General features: G+C 36.6%; 2 protein-coding genes across 2 annotated transcripts; both read left to right on the top strand.

The window, feature by feature from the left end:
- Positions 1-6,738: 6,738 nt before the first annotated feature.
- Positions 6,739-11,456, top strand: LOC111201866 (uncharacterized protein At1g43920, Chloroplastic-like). Its single transcript, XM_022694200.2, has 2 exons — positions 6,739-7,565; positions 7,731-11,456. The coding sequence occupies exon 2, from the start codon at positions 10,856-10,858 to the stop codon at positions 11,426-11,428; it is 573 nt and encodes a 190-aa protein (XP_022549921.2). The 5' UTR covers positions 6,739-7,565; positions 7,731-10,855; the 3' UTR covers positions 11,429-11,456.
- On the top strand, positions 11,433-12,409 carry LOC125579773 (glutathione S-transferase T2-like). The gene is made up of 2 exons (XM_048743616.1): positions 11,433-11,460; positions 11,829-12,409. The coding sequence occupies exons 1-2, from the start codon at positions 11,433-11,435 to the stop codon at positions 12,407-12,409; spliced, it is 609 nt and encodes a 202-aa protein (XP_048599573.1).
- Positions 12,410-15,960: the final 3,551 nt, after the last annotated feature.

Below are 15,960 nucleotides of genomic sequence, written 5' to 3'. Positions count from 1 at the left end.
ATTTTTAGAAATAATATGCGATTAATACCAATTCCTATAAGGTACGTGAACAATCTCTTATTATATTAAGTTTTCAATAATTTGCTACAAATATCAATCTAACTTTAAAGATAAGTTTTACAAATTTTAATTTATCTTTTTATAGTTTTGTGCTGATTTTTATTTATTTTTACATACGTGATTATTTATAAATATGTTTTTTAAAACTTTGTTTCTTTTTGAATATTTTTATTTTTGTTAATTTTTTGTTTAATTTCAAATATATAATTATTTTATATATCAAGTTAATTATCTTTAATAATACGTGTTTAATTTCAAATATATAATTATTTTATATTATTATAAGGGAGAATTGCCAAGTGTGACTCAAAACTTGGAGTCAAACCCAAAACAATACCCCAACTTGGGTCAAAGGCAAAAGTAACCTAAAAGGCTATTGAAATTACAACTATCCCCCTTGTGACCAAACAATAAAACGAAATTTTTTTTACGTTTCTACCCCTCGCAAGTCGTCTGTTTAGACGACTTGAAAATAAGTCGTCCAGACGACTTAACTGAAAGTCGTCTGGACAGTTAGTCTTAAACATAATTTAAAAATTTTGTAAAAAATATTTTGATAAGTGAAAAATGAGAATGATGTAATTAACATATGTCTTAGGAGGTATAAATTAAGATATAACAAATTTCAATTGTTTTCAGCATAGATGAGTGAAAGTAGTGAGTCATGATATTCTTAAGTTTATGTTTCATCAACATATGTTGTAGTATTGTATGTGTTCTTAGGGTTAGATTTTGGAAAGCATTAAAACCGTTTTTGAAAATTTTTAAAATTACTTATGCGTGTTCATTTCTGTGTATAGTAAACACTATTTAAGTATAATTTGATTTTATAACGTGGTTAGTTAGTTAATCTAGTCATTTTAGTTTAGGGGTTCATTTTAGGGTCTAGGACGACTTAATATTTTGTCGTCTGAAAACAGACGACTAAATATTAAGTCGTCTAAACCGGACCAAACCTTAAAGTTTACCAATGTACTTTTAAAGCTAACCGGATTATTTACCCAATATATAAGGTGATTTTTATTTTTTTTGTTTCATTTTTCGCGAAATTCAGAAACCCTAACAGTTCTCTCTCAAAGGCGATTTCGAATTCCCACGATTTCCGAACAAACCATCGTTCTCAACGTCGGCTATCTATCTCACCGTTGTCGCCGCAGCTTCTTCTAACCCTAGCGCCGCCGATTCCTCTAAACCCTAGCGCCGCCGATTCCTCTAAACCCTAGCGCCGCCGCTTCCACTATTTCCGAACAAACCGTCGCCCTCGCCACCGTGGTCACCAACGTTCTCACCGCCGCTTCCTCTAAACACTAGCGCCGCCGCTTCTTCTAAACCCTAGCGCCGCCGCTTCTTCTCTGTAAACCTTAGCGCCGTTTCTCTGTAAACCCTAACGCCGCTAAGTCATCAATCTCGAGGAAAAGATGAACATAAAACGTTGTCTCTATCAATTTACTCATTCTCACCGTTTCACGTTTATTTTTTCAGATCTATAACCGCAATGACGAGTACTCCAACTCCTTCTGCGACTGGAAGACTTGTAGGTAATTTAAGTCGTCTGGAAAGTCATCCAACTGGACGACTTAGTAGATGACTTAAATATAAGTCGTCCATTTGGAAGACTTTCCAGACGACTTAATGATAAGTCGTCTACTAAGTCGTCTGGACTTATATTGTTGTCTTTGATTATTTTGCAGACAAAAAGGATGGATATTCCAGAACTCCCCCGTAGGTTATACACATCAGGGGAAGAGCCAGAAGCCCACAATAGCATTTCGTATCATACGGATAACAGCAAGTTGCATACTGCTCTTAGGAAAGCTCTTACTGATGACGAATTTGAAGAGCTCAAGGAGTCGAGTTTGGGAGTTTTCATCAAGTTCAAGGAGCAGGGATTTGGTTGGGCTTCAAGGCTGGTTCACTACATGCTCAGTTTCAAGCTGGACATTAAGAAGAAGTATGAGATGTGGTCTCTCGTTGGTCCAGAACCTTTGAGGTTTTCACTGTTAGAGTTTGAAAACCTCACTGGTCTAAACTGCGAGTACATCGAGGACCTTGAGACACCAAAATGTGACGTTACCCCAGAGATGGTTTCTTTCTGGGGGATGCTGGGAGTTCATCTGGAAGCTGGGCCAACTACTGATCAGATAATAGCAGCACTGAAGAGATGCGGGGATTGGTCCAGGGAAGATCGCAAGCGGCTCGCGTACCTCTCCATCTTCACTGGATTCATTGAAGGGAGAAAGTTTTCAACCGCTACACGATCTACTCTGGCAAGGCTAGTGATGGATTTAGAACGGTTTGAGAATTATCCATGGGGGAGAGTCGCGTTTAAGGTGCTGATGGACTCTTTGTGGAACAAAGAAATTGCTGGCTGTTACACCGTGGATGGGTTTATACAAGTTCTTCAGGTCTGGACGTACACAGCTATGCCGGAATTGGGTGCTAGTATTGGTGGTCCCAGAGCAGACAGTCCGTCTCCACCGATACTGGCTTACGAGGGCAGCAGAGGCCGCAGATCAATGAAAGCTGCTATCTTGAGTCAGGTATTTACTTCAATCCAAAAGACTGCGCAGACGACTTATTATAAGTCGTCTGGAAGGTCGTCCAGCTGGACGACTTATCGGACGACTTATAATAAGTCGTCTGGAAAGTCTTCCCAGAGGCTTGTCATGAGATATACAACTAGCCAATTTTGTGAAAAACCATTCCCAAGAAGGTATATCTTCCTCATCCACGATCCCAAAAGCCAATGGGAATATCTGAAAATTGTCATCTTGTGCGGCTGCAACTAACATAGTTCCTCCATACTTTCCACTTAGGTGAGTTCCATCCACCACAATGACCCTTCTCTGATACTTAAAACCTTTGATAGAAGCTCCAAAAGAGAGAAATAGATACTTAAATCTTTTCATAGAATCAAGTTCTATCGCCGTGATAGAATCAGGATTTGCAATGGAGATTTGCTCGAGATATGATGCCAGACGCGAATACCCTTCTTCTGCTGATCCTCTCACCAATCTTTGTGCATATAACAGTGCTCTGTATGAAGTGGTGTAATCAAGCGCCATGCCAAACATGTTCCTCATTGCATCAGTGATATGCTGCGGAGTTATCCCATCAATGATTCCAACACGATCAATGAAAAGACTACCTACATACTTCGGAGTACAGTGTCTCCGCTGAGCGATTCGGTCTCCCGCTGAGCATAAATGTTTTTCCACATACTTTGTTACCCAAAACGTGTTTGTCCCATGTTTGACACTCGCTCTGACCTTCCATCCACAATAGCTAACCGGACATGTTGCCACAACGAGAGTTTTCGTTGATTTGTATAATCTGAAAGAAAACTTACCCCTCACTGCTGCCAACCGCAGCTCTGAAAGCAGTGCACCCTTGCTAACAAAACTCTGGTTGACATAGATACTGGTACCATTCGATTTTCCTCCTTCAATAGCATTTGTCTTAGCATATGTCTTTTGGATTTCTTCAAAACAAATATTATCATCATCTTCCTCGTCCTCATCTGGAACCTTTCCATAAAGACTGTAATCCCCACCATTCTGATCCGTTTCACCAACAATAGAATTATCAGCATCCTCCTCCCCATTTTCCTCCTCCCCATCTTGATTTTCATCTTCAACAAACTCATTATCACCAACATCTTCAAAACATTCATCAGCTTCATCATCATCACCAACATCTTCTTCCCATTCACCAGCTTCATCATTATCACCAACATCTTTTTCCCATTCACCAGCTTCATCAATATCCCTTTTCTCTGAAACCGTTTCGACCTTGCTGCGGCTTGATACACAAAGACATACTCTATGGGTTTTGAGTATCTCCAGCAAGTTTCGAACTTGTCTATCACTTGTAACATTAATGGGAAGACTGCCTGGAGCCATCATCATTTCTGCTGGTAATGAGTAGCTAATCTCCACACTCACTGTTCTCATGTCCAGGTTATAATCTTCTTGAGCCATTGCAACAAGTTCAGCATGTGTTGAATCTTCATTCAATAAAAACAATCTTGCTCCTTTGAGATCATCAACCACAAAATCCCAACGGAAATCTCTCAACAACCATTCTCCATACACTGCATGTAACTGAAAAATCATCTGCAAATATTCAAAATAAAACACATTAGTAAACATAGAGAAAATGAAGAAGTTCAATAAACATTGCCGCAGACGACTTAGCATTAAGTCGTCCAGAAGACTTAAAGGTAAGTCGTCTAAAGAGGTCACTTTTGCAATTGAAAATTAAAAGGGACGACTTAATTCTAAGTCGTCCGGCTTTGTTTGTTAAAAAAAAACTTCAGACGACTTATATATAAGTCGTCTACGAGAAACGGGCTAGTTTTGCATTTGACCGAATCGTGTCAGATCTTTGACTATTTCTGGACGACTTATAATTCAGTCGTCTCTGGGAAAGTTAAAATTTCAATATTTTATGAAAACTTGACGACTTACGTGTAAGTCGTCCTAGGTTAGTTTTGTAATTGAAAAATAAAACTTGAAATTTAACTTTCTCCAGACGACTTAGATGAAAGTCGTCCAGCTAAACGACTTAATTTAAGGTCGTCCGGGATAAGCAAGGTTTGACCAGAAAATTGGGAAAAATTCTGGACGACTTTGCTTTCACCGGACGACTTTAAATTAAGTCTTCTGGAGGGACGACTTTATATTAAGTCGTCTGGTTAAATTTAAATTATGAAGTTTTATTTTTCAATTATAAAACTAACCTAGGACGACTTACACGTAAGTCGTCAAGTTTTCATAAAATATTGAAATTTTAACTTTCCCAGAGACGACTGAATTATAAGTCGTCCAGAAATAGTCAAAGATCTGACACGATTCGGTCAAATGCAAAACTAGCCCGTTTCTCGTAGACGACGTATATATAAGTCGTCTGGAGTGTTTTTTTTTTAACAAACAAAGCTGGACGACTTAATTTAAGTCGTCCGTTTGACCAGAAGACTCATCAGTAAGTCTTCTACATACAGATGACTTACTAGTAAGTCTTCTACGCGAACAGATCTTGAAAAAAAATTCAAATTCGTACCTTAAACTAGGTGAGATGACTTCGTTTGCACACAGGGTCTTCTCCAACCACCCAGAACCTCAAACGAAAGCAACCGTAAGTCAAAACGAAAGAAATATGGCTCTGTCAAAAGCTTGAGTTTTTTGGATGAATATAGAGAGAAAGTGAAAGAAATGTTGTTTTTAGTTCATAACAATTGAAACAGAGAGAGTGTAAAGAGATTTACGTGCATTAAAGGGCATTAAAAGCTCCAAACAGTTCGTACAAGGTTGTTGCCACTATTCATTGCAGTGGCAATATTGTAAATACTTGAAGAAGATGAGGTTGAGACAGTAAAGAAGCCATTTTCGAAAAAAAAAAAAAATGTTAATGGCATTTTCGTAGATAAACTGCAGGTGTGGGGTTAAAATCTCAAAAAAAAAAGAGTCAAAAGAAAAAGTTAGTTTTCTGTTTGACTCCAAGTTTTGAGTCACTTTTACAAAAAGCCCTTATTATAATGATATTTTTAAATTCTATGTGAACACTTAAATAATATATATCCTCAATTTTGAAATCATATGTTATTTAGATTCATATGTAATGAAAAAGTGATTTAGATTTACATTGTCTTTATTATTTGAAATCCTTATATTTTTAATATTATTTTGGTTACTTAATTTTATGTTGATCTTCCAAACATTTATTTCTTATAATAAACTGATTCTTTTAGTTATTTGACAATTTTGCTTACAAAATTTATTATTGATATTTTGTTGAAAGAAATAGCTTCCATTTTGAAATCATATTTTGTTAGATTCATATGTAATGAAAAGTGCTTTAGATTCATATTGTTTTTATTATTTTAAAATCTTGTATTCTTTAAGATTTTTTTTGTTAGTTGATTTTATGTTGGTCTTTCAAAGGTTTACTTTATATATCAAATTGATTCCTTTAATAATTTTGCATTTTCACTAAATTAAATAGTAGTTTCCTTTTTATTTTGAAATAAACATTTTTTGAAAATCTTGAAATTTTTAAAATAATAATTAAAATGGTAATTTGACATATTTTGGTGCTTTAAAATAATATGTGGATATTCTCAATGATTTATTGCATAAAATTACATATAGTACATATTTTTGTTGAATATTTTCAGCAGTATATAACCTAAATTTTGTAAATCATGTGTTTTAGATTTATATAGTTATAATTGTTTGAAAGTATTGCATTTTTAAATTAACTATTATATTTGTTTGTTATTTTTATGTTAATTTTCGAAACTTTATTTTATATAGTATAGATTTGTACATGATGTTTTTAACTTTGTAAATTTAACTTATTTGATAATTATTTATATTTTATTTTGAAATAAAAAATTTCGTAATATTAACATTTTTAGAAATACCAAATTGAAAAACGATTTGGTATATTTTTGGTGCTTTAAAATAATATGTGAACATTGTCAATGATTTATAATATCAACTTATATATAGTATATGTTAGTTTGAATATTTTCAATAGTATATAACTTAAACTTTGAAAATCATGAGTTTAAATTTAGATTTATATAGTTATACTTGTTTGAAAGTCTTGTATTTTTAAATTAATTATTCTTTTCGTTATTTATTTTTTAATTTTCGAAAAATATTAAATATTATGTTAACTTAATATAGTATTTATATTTTTGTAAATTTACCTTATTCGATATTGATTTATATTTTAGTTTGAAATAAACATTTTTTTGGTAATATTAACATTTTTAAAAATAGTAAACTTAAATAATAATTTGTCATACTACGATTGGTCGTTTAAATCCTATGTGGACGCTCTCGATGGCTTATAGCCTCAACTTTTATATAGTATAGATTTTTCTTGCTCCTGTTAGATGAGTTTGGTTTTATAAAATCTGAAGGTAAAAATGGAAAATTTTGATTCAAAGATTTTACACATAAAAGTAAATCCAAATTAATTCATAATCTTTCAAGTCAAATGAATTATGAATATCTATCAAACATGAAGAACACAAGATTTTAAATGTTATATTCAATTCTTTAATTGAATAACAATAAATTTAAAATCTCCTTACTGAAAAGATTATGAATACAAGAACTAATAATATAAGATTTTGAAATCATTTAATATAGATATTTTAAATACAATAACCAATAACTCTAGATTTGATAACAAAAATTAAAATCAGTCATTAAATAACATTAGATTATAAAAACGAAAAATCCATTGGCAGTAAATTAACATAGATTTAATTTTATCATAATACGTATTATAAATAGAGAAAGCTTACAAGAAAGTTTTTTGCGTTTACACCGAGTATAAGAAAATTTTTAAGAATGTCGGATTCCGTCAACTCTTCATCTGCTTCCAATCATTTCGACGGCCAGTTGTCAGCTTTGCGAGAGGCCAACGTGCAGTTAGGATTCCGGATAAGGACAAAAGTCCAGGAAATGGAAGAATTCAACAAGAAAACAGTAAGTTTGTAAGAAACGTTGGTGCTTCTTAGCAATGTTTTTGTGTGGCCTTTTTTTGAATCGCTTATATTGTTTGTACTTCGATTGCTTATATTTTTCCTTGATTTAGAGGTGTCTGAGAGAAAGTTGTTTCCTTTTTGTCTTTGTTTCATATCTTTACTGTAGACCACCTCCAAAGATGAGCTCATAGCTTCCATAACTTGCATTGGCAAGTGCATTGACAGTCTTGAGAGGGCTTTGTTTCAAAACAGGGTGGTGATAAATAATAAAGTGAATCCACCTATGTTGGTTAGAATATCTAAAGATATGACCAATGATACACTAAGGTCAAATGCCAAGCTCCTCATGGACCATTTCAAGAAACATACCCTCCAGTACTTTTCTAATGCTTTCTTCCCTCCTGTTACTGCACCAGATGGTGATGTTTTGCCCAAGTTTGCTATCTTCAGGTCTCATCTCGAAAAATGCGAGTCTCTCTTTGACCAGGTCATGATGGAAGGTTATGATTGCAACTTGCAAGACATCTAGCTGAAGATGATGAAGCTTCTAACCAGCTTACCTTACAGTGGCAGAGCCAAAATTGTTATTTAAAAGAGTCGTTTTATTGAACTAATTATATAATAATATTAAATTATTTATCTTATAAGAATTATTAATATGAATATTATAACTAAAAAGAATATCAGTTTGTTATAAACCCCACGAATTATAATTTTAACTAAAACTTATATGTTGTGAATAAATATATGAATATTTTTATATTATATCAACATATGTTTACATTTCTTTTTAATATTAGTGAATGAATAGGATTATATTAGTTTTGATTCTTCAAAATATTAATTTATCTAAATATATATTATAGTAAAGAAGAGAAAAATAATCAAAAGGATTAAAAAAGTTAACAAATGATAGGGAAAAATGAGGTAAATAAACATTAAAATATTATTTTAAAAGGCAGAAACAAAATAAAAATAACAAAGGTGTCAAGGGAAATGTTTGACCTCGAGACAAGGGGGTCAACTTATATAGAACTCTAACCAAATTATCCCACAATTACTTAACTTTAATGAACAAAAAATAATTTGTAAAAAATCACAGGGTCAGCTGACCCCCTCACGTAGACATAGCTCCTCCAATGTTACCTTATCATGTTGGATATGCTTACGCACCTGTGGTTTCTAATGTTATTGCTGGATCAATTAGTTTATTAAGTGGATTTTGACACCTAATGATGTATGTGTCAAGTAATTATGCTACTCCTTTTATATATTCAGTCTAGTTAATGGATATGTGTTATTTCAATGTCTAATTTGATTTAAGTGATTTATCTCCGGTCTAACTTCCTTCCTACAATATATACACCACACACAGAAAACGGATAAAAACTTAATAATCCAAGAAGAGGATCTCATTTTCTTATCACATTACATCGGAGATGTTCACACCTTTTGTCATTCAAATGAATCATATCAGAACAAGTTCTGTTCTGAGTTATTTATGTAATTTAAGCATCCCTTGCACGATTTTGTTTCCTGGGAGATGAAGGTGGAAACATGATAACATGATAATTGAAGGGCTGGGATAACATGATAATTAAGTCTGCTCTTTAAACATCCACTAATGATTCAAGCACTCCAAGCCAATCTTACTTTATTTATGGAGCTCCAGTACGCATGTACGTTCTAACCAATCAACTCACATTGATTACATTTGCTTTGAACAGCTGTCTGAATATAGCATGGCTGGTCAAATGATTTTTTTTTTTTTGATAACTCTGGTATCTGGGCAGCCACAATCCCAACTATCGCCCCGAAAGGAGTCCAGCGCCCCAACGGAAGGGATGTTAAATCCGTTGTGGCCAAGACTCGAACCCGGGTGGCGGGCAGCACAGTTGTACCTCCTTTACCACCAAGCTACGAGCGCTTGGTTGGTCAAATGATTTTCCATCGTGGGAATCATGTCCAATTAACCAAACGGGCTGTCCAAATCCGTATGCTATAGATATATCCTTGTGTGTGACAATTATTGGTGAGTTTGGCAAATCTTGAAAATTATTAGTGAGTTTTGCAAATCTTGAAGGAAGGAAACGTAGTGGTGTGTGATGCAAGTAACAATAGTTCATATCAACAGCAAAAAAGTGGGAAACATTCATAACAAGTTTTAAAAGAAGTAGTTTTAATTATGTATTGTAAAAGAGAAAGTGGCAACTTGTTGGATTTGAATCTGCTAGGAGCGAACCAGAAAGTAATATCAATAATTTGTTGGAGACATGATCTCTAGCTTGCATTTAGGATCGTTTCAAGAAAGATCTTCGCAAAAGAGAGGAATGCAGACTATAGGGAGAGCTTCAGAATTTGGTTGCTTATCAGGTGACCAGAAAGCATTCATCACAAGTTAGTTGGTTTCTCAGGTGTAAGACCTGGATCACAATGGATCAAGAACATAGAAAACACACACAATTGCGAAGATACTATTTGTGAGGACGACATTCATCGCAACTTATGGAGGAAGTTTTTTTTTTTTTTTTTCTTTAGGGACATTCATCGCAACTTAGAGCAGCTGCAACGGGGTAACGTTGATGGTCCTTAGCGGTTAATCATATGCTTATCGGATTATAAAAATATTATTTGAGCTAAATAAGCTAAGGAAGAATCCGTAACTAAGGATTTAAAGGCGTTGATCCTTAGAGACGTGGCAGCCGGTGATACGTTCGGTCCGCTTTCGTCTTTTGTATACCAAAAAAAAAAGATTTCATTTTCGACCGAAGCCGAGAAAAAAAGAAAAGCTCTCGAGGAAAGGCGATTTCGATCTGTATACGAAGGTAAATCGAAGCCTTCTCGTGCAGATTTATGGATTTAGATTAGGTTCGATGTTGTTTTCCTCTCAATTTAGTGTTTGGTTTTGTGTTTTCAATCGATTTGGGGATATTTACGTTTGAAATTAGGGTTTAGAATAACTGGGTTTTCAATCGATTTGGGGTTTAGGTCGTTTGTAGTTAGGGTTTGAAAAGGATTTTGGTTTCAAACGATTTGGGGATCTACTCGTTTGTTCTTACAATCGATTTCTTACTCTTTTGTCATGTTTTGTCAATATGGGGATCTACTCTTTTGTCATGTTTTGTTAACTCGATCCCTCTGTTTTGTTCAATCGGTGCTTGTTTCTCTAATGCTCTGTGATTGTTGTTGTTTATTATCCACTTCGCTTTATCTTCTTCGCTTTATCTTCTTCGCGTTATCTTCTTCGCTTTATCTTCTTCGCTTACATGATTTCTTTCAGGTTAACGAATCATGGGACAAGATTACTCGTACACCCAGCCTTCTTCATCAAACGAGTATGACATAACGTCCCTTCTTCAAGCAGAAGCTGAACTGTACGCCGATGGAGCTGAGAGTAGCTACCATATTGCTGAGCCGGTTCAGTACCCACCTCAACCTGAGGGTGATGATGGAATCCCGACGACATGCTACTGTGGTGGTGAGCCTGTTGTTGCAACATCTTACACGCGTAAAGACCCAGGGAGAAGGTACTTCACCTGCGACAATATCGATGATGGGGACTGCCACATATGGAAATGGTGGGATGTGGCTGTTACAGAGGAGATGAGTGACATTCAGAGACAACTTAGGCAGCTTAAGGATCAAGGTTTTGAGTATGACCAGAAGCTGGTTAAGCTACAGAAGACCGTCTGTGAGTTATCTAAGAAGAAATCAGGGGTTAGAAATGGCTTTGCATTGGAAGTTGGGTTACTGGTCTCTGTATTAGTTTTTTTAGGTCTGGCGGTCATGTTTCTGACTAGTAAGTTTATCTCTTCTGCTTTTGGTTGTCCTTTATGCAATTTTGTAAAACTTTTGACTGTTTGATCGCATGTTTTTGCAGCAAGAGCTTCAAAGAAGTAAACCAGAGTGTCTAAAACCTCGAGAGTGTCTGTATAATAAGGTACGAAACTACAAATTCCTAGTGACTTTTCTTTGAATTATAAAAAACATATAGTACTGTATTTTCTTTGAATAATAAAAATTAAAACGTCAAAAATAATAGTAGTCTCTTTTCTTTGATTGTATTGGTGTTAAATGCTAGTTGTTTTGCTTTCTACCTTCCTACCGCCTCAGATTGGATTGTTTTAAATGTTTTACAACCTAATGAATTCGGTGTTAGTCTGATTTGATTGGTGTTTAATGCAACTAGTTTTCTTTCTACCTTCCTAACTGCTCGGATTTTATTGCCTTTAAATGTTTCTTAGGTAAACCTCGCCTACTTAAGCTGGTGCGTTCTGGAGGAGGATTGTAGACTACTACAACGCAAGCCCTCAGCTGGTTGGGACAATACCTAGAGAGGTTGGTCAGTGCAAGCAAAGATGGGCTAGGATTAACGAGCAAGTGTCCAAGTTCGTTGGATGCTATGATGCGGCTCTGAGGGAGCAGAGAAGTGGTCAAAATGATGATGATGTGATGAAAGCTGCACTAGACTACTTCTACAATGATCACGGTTACAAGTTCACCCTGGAACATGCCTGGAGGGAACTGAGGCATGACCAGAAATGGTCCTCTACCTATCTGGCTAATCACGGTGGGAAGGAAAAGCGCAAACAAGTGCTGGAGGTAGACACAGAAGATGAAGTGGGAGAACCAGAGGCTAGACCTGTGGGGGTCAAGGCTGCTAAAGCTGCTACTAAGAGGAAGAAGAGTGGTAAAGAAGAGGAGTTGTCACAGATACATGCCATCATGGAAATGAAAGAAAAACTCTCTAAACAGAAACTGCTCGACCGTTTACTTGCCAAAAAAGATCCACTCACTGAGATGGAAACATCTCTTAAACTCAAACTTATGTCTGAGATGTTATGAGTTTAGGTATTGTGTTATTTGCTAACTCTTGGCGTATTAGACATGTTGTATTGAGCAGTTAGCTATCTTGTTTGGAGTAGTCCTGAGTAGTTAGCTAACTCTTGGCGTATTAGGTAGACATGTTGTATTGCGTAGTTAGCTATCTAGTCACATGTCATATAACTTTAATAATTAGCCAACTCTTGTCTTTTGTGTTGTTTCAGGTTAAGCAGTAGGACATGTGAACCAAGTCACGGGTGCATTTCTGAAAGTGTTTTGTTGTTTAGCTTCATGTGAACCAACTCACTACTTTCACTCACTACTTTCACTCACTACTACAACATATGTTGGCAAAACCTAAACCAAAGAATATCATGACTCACTACTTTCACTCACTACTTTTGACACATCCAAATTTAAGTTTGGGTTAACCTTTGTGTTTGAAATCAAGTTGTGAGTCATATTTGGCAATGATATTAGTGAGTCATGATATTCTTTGGTTTAGGTTTTGCCAACATATGTTGTAGTATTGTATGTGTTCTTAGGGTTAGATTTTGGAATGCATAAATGTTTTTTTGAAAACTTTAAAATTTACCTAAGTGTTTTAATTCTGTGTATAGTAAACACTATTTAAGTATAACTACGGGTTTATAACATGGTTAGTTAGTTAATTTAGTCAATTTAGTTTAGGGGTTAAATTTAGGGTCTGGGACGACTTACTAGTAAGTCGTCTGATGTACAGTATTCAACAGACGACTTACTAGTAAGTCGTCCAAACCGGACCAAACCTTTAATTTTACAATGTACTTTTAAACCTAACCGGATTATTAACCGGCCATATATAAGGTGTTTTTTTTTCACTGTTTATCGAAAATCAGAAGCCGTTTCTCTCAAAGGCGATTTCGAAGGCGATTTCCGTCGATTCTCTCTAATCCATCGTTCTCATCGTTCTCATCGTTCTCACCGCCGGTTATCTTTCCGCCGTTATCACCGTCGTTCTCACCACCGTTCTCACAGCCGCTTCCTCTATTTAAGATCCGAGAGGAAACCCTAGCGCGCATTCTCTCAGAGGCGTTTCGTTGAACTCCGCCGCCGGTAAGTTATATCTCTTACTGTCGAGTGATTGATTGAGGAAAAGATGAACATAAAACTGGAAGTCTTGGAAGACTTATAATTAAGTCGTCTGGGAAGTCTTCCAGCTGGAAGACTTTCCAGACGACTTAATTATAAGTCTTTCAGCTGGAAAACTTGCCAGACGACTTAATTATAAGTCTTTGATTGTTTGAGATGGTTGTCTTTGATTGTTTTGCAGGCAGACAAAAAAAATGGAGATGCCAGAACTCCCCCTTAGGATATATACATTAGGGGAAGAGCCCCCCGCAGTGCATAGCATTTCGTATCATACTTGTTGGACGTTGCATGCTGCTTTAAAGAAAGCTCTTCATGATGACGAATATGAAGAGCTGAAGGAGTCGAAGTTGGGAGTTTTCATCAAGTTCCAAGAGCTGGGATTTGATTGGGCTTCAAGGCTGGTTCACTACATGCTCGGTTTTCAGCTGGACATAAAGAAGAAGTATGAGCTTTGGAGTCTCGTTGGTCCAGAACCTGCGAGGTTTTCACTGTTAGAGTTTGAACACCTCACTGGTCTAAACTGCGAGTACATCGAGGACCTTGAGAGACCTCACTCTGTTGTTACAAAGGAATTGACTTCTTTTTGGGAGATGCTGGGAGTTCATGTCGAAGCTGGGCCATCTACTCAGGAGATAATAGCAGCACTTGAGAGATGCGAAGGGTGGTCTCGGGATGATCGCAAGCGGCTCGCGTACCTTGCCATCTTCACTGGATACATTGAAGGGAGAAAGTATTCAACCCCTACACGGGTTAGTCTGGCAAGGCTAGTGATGGAGCTAGAACGGTTTGAGAATTATCCATGGGGGAGAGTCGCATTTAAGGTGCTGATGGACTCTGTGAAGGGCAGAGATATTTCGGGTTGTTACACTATTAATGGGTTTGCGCAAGCTCTCCAGGTCTGGATGTACACAGCTCTTCCGGAATTGGGTGCTACTTTTGGTAATCCTCTCCCAAACAATCCGTCTCCCCCGATACTGGCTTACAAGGGTCGCAAAGGACGCAAACAGTTTAAAGAGGCTATCCTCAGTCAGGTATTTACTTCAATCTGGACGACTTCGCAGAAAACTTATAATTAAGTCGTCTGATAAGTCTTCCAATTAGACGACTTAGTAGAAGACTTATAATTAAGTCGTCTGGAAAGTCTTCTAGTTGGATGACTTAGTAGAAGCCTTATAATTAAGTCGTCTGGGAACACTATCCAGACTACTTAATCATAAGTCGTCTGGAAAGTCTTCCAGCTGGACGACTTAGTAGACGACTTATAATTAAGTCGTCTGTAAAGTCTTCCAGCGGGAAGACTTAGTAGAAGACTTATAATTAAGTCGTCTGGAAAGTCTTCCAGCTGGATGACTTAGTAGAAGCCTTATAATTAAGTCGTCTGGGAAGACTATCCAGACTACTTAATTATAAGTCTTCTACTAAGTCTTCCAGCTGGAAGACTTTACAGACGACTTAATTATAAGTCGTCTACTAAGTCGTCCAGCTGGAAGACTTTCCAGACGACTTAATTATAAGTCGTCTGTGAAGTCTTTTCTTTCCATCTTTCTTAATCCGTCAAATATCTAAGTTCATATCTTCTATTTACTGCAGACTAGGGTGATCAACTTTATTCAAAAGGACACTGGTGAAATGTTTCCAAAATGGGAGTTTGATGTTGAGGACCCGCTCGCGGAGAACATAATTAAACTCATGTTTGTGAAGAAACCATGGAAGTAGACCATGGATTGCTGGGAAGTCACCGGTACTTGGGTCAATACAAAGTCGGCGGTTGTGAGTCCAGCGAAGAAAAAGGTAGTGAAGGAAGACAGTCCAAGACCTCGGAAGAAAGCTCGTAAAGAGGCACCTGCTGAAGCTAGTGAAGAGGCAGCTGCAGAGGCTAGTGAAGAGGCAGCTGCAGAGGCTAGTGAAGAGGTGACTACGACTGTTGGTGGTTTGACCAAAGAGGATATTAAAACTATGTTCAAGGACATAGCTGATGCCATGAGGGAAGGGTTTGGGACGTGCCTTAAGGAGATCAAGTATCTGTCGGAAAGGGTGGAAGCTGTGGAGAAGAAGGTTGGTATCACCACAAAACGGAAAGGGACATCATCTCAAAACACTACCTCTCCACCTAAACCGACGCTCGAACCCGGGGTTAGTAACAAATCCTTGGATTTTATATATGTATTTTGTTTCATGTTTGAGGACACTCATTGGTTATTATTGTATAAACTCATTTTGTATATTGCAGAGTGAAAGTGTCAATGGGACGAACGCGGGAAGGAAGAGCTTGGCGGAGGATAAAGCTTCAGAACCGAGCCTTGTTCTATTGGACAAAAATCAATCCACTGTTTCAGATTTGCAGAAGGAGGATGCTAGATATCTAGAAAAGAAGGATGCTGCTTTGGCACTTTGCCGTGCAAAGAGTGATCGAACAAGGAAACTTGCCCGATCACAGAAAT

Source organism: Brassica napus, chromosome C1, assembly GCF_020379485.1.
Source record: "Brassica napus cultivar Da-Ae chromosome C1, Da-Ae, whole genome shotgun sequence".
NCBI classification, from domain to species: Eukaryota; Viridiplantae; Streptophyta; class Magnoliopsida; order Brassicales; family Brassicaceae; genus Brassica; species Brassica napus.
The sequence above is the reverse complement of the archived record's forward strand: the minus strand, read 5'-3'. Positions and strand labels throughout refer to the sequence as shown.

Excerpts from the sequence above, each read along its gene's own strand:
- LOC111201866 (XM_022694200.2), top strand. The coding sequence starts at position 10,856 with ATGGGACAAGATTACTCGTACACCCAGCCTTCTTCATCAAACGAGTAT.
- LOC125579773 (XM_048743616.1), top strand. The coding sequence starts at position 11,433 with ATGTTTTTGCAGCAAGAGCTTCAAAGAA. Across the intron at positions 11,461-11,828 it reads GCAGCAAGAGCTTCAAAGAA|CTGGTGCGTTCTGGAGGAGG; the intron begins GTAAACCAGAGT and ends CGCCTACTTAAG.